The sequence below is a fragment of the Siniperca chuatsi genome, linkage group LG13 (assembly GCF_020085105.1).
Source record: "Siniperca chuatsi isolate FFG_IHB_CAS linkage group LG13, ASM2008510v1, whole genome shotgun sequence".
NCBI lineage: Eukaryota > Metazoa > Chordata > Actinopteri > Centrarchiformes > Sinipercidae > Siniperca > Siniperca chuatsi.
In genome coordinates this window covers 427,501-434,860 of record NC_058054.1, presented here as the reverse complement: position 1 = coordinate 434,860, position 7,360 = coordinate 427,501, and the positions used below count along the sequence as shown (strand labels likewise).

Below are 7,360 nucleotides of genomic sequence, written 5' to 3'. Positions count from 1 at the left end.
AATCCTTTATTGATCCCTGAAGGGAAACTCTTTGTTACAGCAGCTCGTCTTTACGTCAGTGCACACAGGAGAAAGTACTAGAAAAAATATAAACACTATAAAACAGGTCAGAAATATGTTAAGTATCCTGTCGGTATAAGTATAAGATAAACTAAGTGTCAAGTACCAAGTGGGTTTACTGGTTGATGGTGAAAGTACAGTCTAGAATACAATGTAACTCCTTATGTAATAAATAATATTAATAAGCGGAGGTGCATGTACTGTCGAAGAGTAACTGAGGTATATAGTATCAATAGCAATAAATAAGAAAAAAAACTAACAAGGGGAAAACTAATATTGCACGGAAGTATTACACAGAATATTGCACACTTATTATTAATTATGGCGGAGATGTAATGCAAAACAACGTATACATATGTTAAACAAAGGTAGCGGTATGAAAATGTGCAAAACCAGCATAACAGAAAGTGTCATGCCATTTGTTTATGGAGAGCCGAGGATGAGGAGGGAAGAAGCTGGAGTCTGGTGGGACGGCAGCAGGCTGTGGCTGGAGGGGGGTTAACCACCGCTGCTGGAGGGGGGTTAACCACCGCTGCGGGCCTCCGGTCCTGGTCCGGCACATGCCCTGCCAGTTTGTGGTGTTTGGCACGGGAACTTCTTCAGCTTCCTTAAGAAATGCAGCCGTTTCTGAGCTTTGAGCAGGTGGAGGTGTGAGAGGGCCGTGTCCGGTTCTCTGTGATGCTGATTCCCAGGAACCTGAAGCTGTTCACCTGCTCCACCTCAGCTCCCCCTCAGCTCCACCTGTGTGTCTTCGCCTCCTTTTTCCTAAAATCAACGATCAGCTGCTTGGTTTTGCTGCCGTTGAGCAGCAGGTTGTTCTCCGTGCAGCGCGCTGCAAGATGGCTGATTTCCCCCCGATATGAAGTCTCATTGCTGTTTGTAATCCGGCCGATGATGATGGCGGTGTCGTCCGCAAACCTCGCCACAGAGTTGCCTCCGTGTCGGGGGCTGCAGTCGTGGGTGTACAGCGTGAACAGGAGGGGGCGGAGCACTCGGCCCTGGGGGGCTTCAGCACCAGAGTGGAGGAGGTGTGACCGCCAAGCCCAACTGTCTGGGGTCTGTTTGTAGTCCAGTATCAGGTGCAGAGTGCGGTACTCGAGCCCAGAGTGCTGAGTTTGCCAGTCAGTGTCATGGGGGAGACTGAGTTGAACGCTGAGCTGAAATAATCATTATCTGAACACAAAGTACAGACTCTGGCCTAAACTTAGTAAACTCGTCTATGTAGTTCCTGCGGACATGTACGGTGAGAGACACTTGACCTGAACTGTAAAGGAACAACAGCAGACCTGAGAGCAGCGGGGCTCCGCCTCCGCTCTGCCCCGTAGCATGAAGGCACTGCAGCAGCGAAATTACAGCTTAGAAGCAACAACAAATAAAGGAAACCTGAACGAAACATGAAATATACCAAAACTGAATTTCACCCTGTTTATTTTATTCATGTGCTGACAGTTTTTATTTGATCACAAGTTATATTTTAGTTTGAAGTGTTATATTTAAGTAAATAAACCAACTAGTTAACTCTGCAGAAATGTGTTATAGGCTGAGGCACTTCTGGGTAAAATATAACATTTTTTTACTTCCTCAAAAACATTTTTTACATGGAGTTTCCTCTGCTGTATATACAGCATTTCACTGGCAAACTGTCGCTTTTATTGTGAAACTCCGCGCCGGGGTCACGTGGTGGTCGGCGTGTGGCTTGACAGCAGGTCAGAGGAGGAGAGAAAGGAGGAATGAATCATCGGGAGGAGACAGACTGATGAGAGACACTCAGAGGACATCTGATCTGAGACCAGCTGCACAGCCTCTCGCGCAGCAGCAGGTCCCTGAACGCACCGCGGGTCACCGATCCCGCCGGGAGTCCTCCGTGTTCCTCTGCGTTTCTGGCCGATTCTGGTGTGAATGATGTCGGATCAGATCTCCGTGTGTGAGTTCCTGTCGGAGACCACCGAGGACTACAACTCCCCCACCACGTCCAGCTTCACCACCCGGCTGCAGAGCTGCAGGAACACCGTCAGCATCCTGGAGGAGGTAGGCTGCCTGTCTGTCTGCCTGTCTGTCTGCCTGTCTGTCAGGACCTCACCTTCCATTCCTCTCTCGGCGTATTAAGCACGGTTCTCCCCGGTGACCAGAACGATAGAGAAAACAATTCGCCGAACTCCGTTCACATTTCTGCTAATTTAATATGTCATGGTTTATCAGCAACGGCATACAATCAAACCATGGAAACTCAGATTGTCGTGTAAATCATACGGTCCTCCTCTGAAGGTCGGTATATATTTAAGCGTCATTTTACCTCATTTAAGTCCTGAATGTAATCATTGGTGTTCGCTGCTCTCTGCCGCCCTCCGCGGTGTGTTTCGGCAGAGTGAGATTGCGGGAAAAACAAGCGAGCTGATGCTGAAAGTTGACATGCACCTGAAGTGCGCGCTGCCTGATGGGTGACATGTAACCCGACTGGAACAGCGACTCACAGAGGCGACGGAAATGTTTGAGTGATGGCTTAGTATTTGTGTTTCACGAAGCTAATTGTCAATAAAACCTAGAAGTGCGAGATTTCTGAATGGAGTTTGGCTGAAGGGCTTCTCCGTAGGAGAGAACGTCACCTTGAAGAAGCAGCTGCAGTCTGCAGAATATATGTCTTTATAAATCTGTCTGTGATGTTAAAGTGATTTATATAAAATCTCGTCAGTAAACATCAGACTGATGGAAGAGAAAACAAATCAAACCCCAGCAGGTCTTTCTGAATATAAATGATGTTTCTGATGCTTGACCTGAGGTCAGAGGTCACATCATGTCTGATGAGTCTTAGTACAGGACTATATTCAAATGAAAATATAATTCCACAATAGCATTTTAATTTTCCACGTGTTTCTTATTTCAGTGAAAATGAAAATGCAATAATCCAATTTTCATTTTCACATACTTATATAGGCGTTCTACGACTATATTAAATCCTGTGCTAACGGTGTCACAGCATCGCTCAGCCGGTGCTCTGCGCTCCCAGTCCGCTAACAGCACCGCTAACTGCTGCTTAGCTAGTTACTTCAGTTCAGTTTTATTTATACAGCGTCAGTTCATAGCAGAAGTTATCTCCCTGCACTTTTTCTACAGAGCAGGTCCAGACCGAACTCTTTATAGTATTAATTACAGAGACCCAACAGATCCCACCGTCAGCGAGCACTTGGCCACAGCGGCAAGGAAAGACTTCCTTTAACAGGCAGAAACCTGGAGCAGAACCAGACTCGGGTGGACCGGCAGCAACAAGTAAAGCTACCAGTCCATCAGGAAACCCCGTAAGCCAGCGAGAGCTGAGGCAGGACGTCGGAGGGAAACCAGATCTCTGTGATGCTGCGAGTGGAGCTGCTGGGATGAAGAATCATCATCATCATCACCAGTTTCACCGAAATCAGTGAACACAGCCAGAACGTTGTGTTTGTGCAGTGATCCAGCAGAAGGGACCACCGGCGGACGACGCACACGGGCGAAGCAGCAGGTGGCGTCCTGACCGAAGACCCGCCTTGATGAGCGCACCGGCAGATTACGTTTTCACGTTGACCCCAGAAGAGCGCGGGGTCACGTAGAGGCGCTGTTTGGCTCACTGTGTTTGAAAACTGGCCACTGTGCAGCTTCAGTCTTTGAAGATTAAACGTCAAAATTCATTTTCAGATTGTTAGAATTTTTCATTTTGACTTAAATATCGCTCGCATAAATTTAAGTTTTACTCAAATAACACGTGTGGGAAATTATAATGATGTTGTGGAATTACATTTATATTAATAAGTTTACATTATGATTTGAATATAGTCCCCTGTAGGCTTCCATACACTGACACTGAATCCCTTCATGTTTTACCTTCAAATTCCATTAATTTATCCCTTAATAATGATGAAATTAAGGTTTTTTAATTGGGCTTTAAGGGGATAAGTGATGGATACATTAATGATGATAATATATTAATATATGTGTAATATTTTCAAAGGATTATCTGCTGTTTAAGGGATTTAGACCCAAACTGGACCGAATAACATAATAAGCATCCCTTAATTTATATCTTTAAAGGGCCGTGATTTTTCTCTCAGTGTGAACATTCAGAGAGGGCGTTTAAAATCCCTTAAACGCTCAGATAACCCATTAAAATCCCCTTAAATATTCCAGTCCATGGGTTTGTCCCAGATCTGGGAACCTGTTAAATACCTGAGTCAGAACCGAAGGTGAACCAGAACCCTGAACCTTAACAACACAGAAACTCAGGAAGCCCTTAAACTCTGCTGCAGGTGTTCGTTAAGGGCTTTTCACATTAAGGTGGAGGCTGTCTGGACGCTGACGGAGACGTTAAGGGGAGTTAAGGGTTAATTAGTTGTTGTTTCGTAGAATGAAAGAATGTTTTCGATCAGAAGCTCATATTTACGTTAAATCCTGACGTGACCTGAATGCAGCACGAGACCATGTGGACTCAGCCGTGCTGCGAAGCTGTGAATGTCTCAAACCGCAGGCAGATGATGATGAAGCTGATGATGATGAAGCTGATGATGATGAAGGTGGTTGGAGTCACACCACATGGTCGCCTTGACGACCTATATCCTCCAGCCAGGTTGCCGTGGCAACAGAGGAAACCGTCGGCTTGGGAAGTGTGTCGCATCTGGTCGAGTCGGGAAAACCCCCCACACACACACACACACACACACACACACACACACACACACACACAGTAACACACACACACTGTAATACACACACACCGTAACACACACACACACACAATAATACACACACACTGTAACATACACACACACACACACTGTAACACACACACACTGTAATACACACACACACACTGTAACACACACACACACACACACTGTAACACACACACACACTGTAACACACACACACAGTAACACACACACACTGTAACACACACACACACTGTAACACACACACACACAGTAATACACACACTGTAACACACACACACTGTAATACACACACACTGTAACACACACACACAATAATACACACACACTGTAACACACACACACAGTAACACACACACACTGTAACACACACACACACACAGTAATACACACACTGTAACACACACACACACTGTAACACACACACACACAGTAATACACACACACACTGTAACACACACACACACACAGTAATACACACACACACTGTAACACACAGTAACACACACACTGTAACACACACTGTAACACACTGTAACACACACTGTAACACACACACACACTGTAACACACTGTAACACACACTGTAACACACTGTAACACACACTGTAACACACTGTAACACACACTGTAACACACACACACACTGTAACACACTGTAACACACACAGTAACACACTGTAACACACTGTAACACACACTGTAACACACTGTAACACACACACACACACAGTAACACACTGTAACACACTGTAACACACACTGTAACACACACACACACAGTAACACACTGTAACACACACTGTAACACACACACACACACAGTAATACACACTGTAATACACACACACTGTAACACACACACACACACACACAATAATACACACACACTGTAACATACACACACACACACTGTAACACACACACACTGTAATACACACACACTGTAACACACACACACACAATAATACACACACACTGTAACACACACACACACACACACAGTAATACACACACACTGTAACACACACACACACAGTAATACACACACTGTAACACACACACACACAGTAATACACACACACACTGTAACACACACACACACACAGTAATACACACACTGTAACACACACACACACACACACAGTAATACACACACACACTGTAACACACACAGTAACACACACAGTAACACACACTGTAACACACACACACACAGTAATACACACACACACTGTAATACACACACACTGTAACACACACACACACACAATAATACACACACACTGTAACACACACACACACACACAGTAATACACACACACTGTAACACACACACACACAGTAATACACACACTGTAACACACACACACACACAGTAATACACACACTGTAAACACACACACACACACACACAGTAATACACACACACACTGTAACACACACAGTAACACACACAGTAACACACACTGTAACACACACACACACAGTAATACACACACACACTGTAACACACAGTAACACACACACTGTAACACACACTGTAACACACTGTAACACACACTGTAACACACACACACACTGTAACACACTGTAACACACACACACACACTGTAACACACTGTAACACACACAGTAACACACTGTAACACACACTGTAACACACACACACACTGTAACACACTGTAACACACACTGTAACACACTGTAACACACACAGTAACACACTGTAACACACTGTAACACACACTGTAACACACACACACACAGTAACACACTGTAAAACACACAGTAACACACAGTAACACACTGTAACACACACTGTAACACACTGTAACACACACAGTAACACACTGTAACACACTGTAACACAAACACACACACACACAGTAACACACTGTAACACACACACACACTGTAACACACTGTAACACACACTGTAACACACTGTAACACACACAGTAACACACTGTAACACACACTGTAACACACACACACACACACACAGTAACACACTGTAACACACACAGTAACACACTGTAACACACACTGTAACACACACAGTAACACACTGTAACACACTGTAACACACACTGTAACACACACACACACACAGTAACACACTGTAACACACTGTAACACACACTGTAACACACACAGTAACACACTGTAACACACACTGTAACACACTGTAACACACACTGTAACACACACACACAGTAACACACTGTAACACACACAGTAACACACTGTAACACACACTGTAACACACACACACACAGTAACACACTGTAACACACACTGTAACACACTGTAACACACACAGTAACACACTGTAACACACACTGTAACACACACACACAGTAACACACTGTAACACACACAGTAACACACTGTAACACACACTGTAACACACACACACACAGTAACACACTGTAACACACACTGTAACACACACTAACACACACAGTAACACACTGTAACACACACTGTAACACACAGTAACACACACAGTAACACACACAGTAACACACTCTTTCCATCTAGCGCCACCATCAGGTCGACATGTTAACGTGTCCGACACTTTGGTTTCTGACCAAACACCT

At 44.6% G+C, this 7,360-nt stretch overlaps 1 protein-coding gene across 4 annotated transcripts in view; it reads left to right on the top strand.

Moving 5' to 3' along the window:
- The first annotated feature begins 348 nt into the window (after positions 1-348).
- The window catches only part of asap1a (ArfGAP with SH3 domain, ankyrin repeat and PH domain 1a), a 32,706-nt gene continuing 25,694 nt past the window's right edge, over positions 349-7,360 (top strand). For 2 of the 4 annotated variants that reach the window (XM_044219559.1, XM_044219557.1), the window contains exon 1: positions 501-2,088. In XM_044219559.1, coding sequence (XP_044075494.1) covers positions 1,960-2,088 — 129 coding nt within the window. In that variant the 5' untranslated portion in view covers positions 501-1,959. Of the gene's footprint in view, positions 2,089-7,360 lie in introns of all 4 variants that reach the window. The other 2 variants (XM_044219556.1, XM_044219558.1) reach the window with 2 other exon arrangements.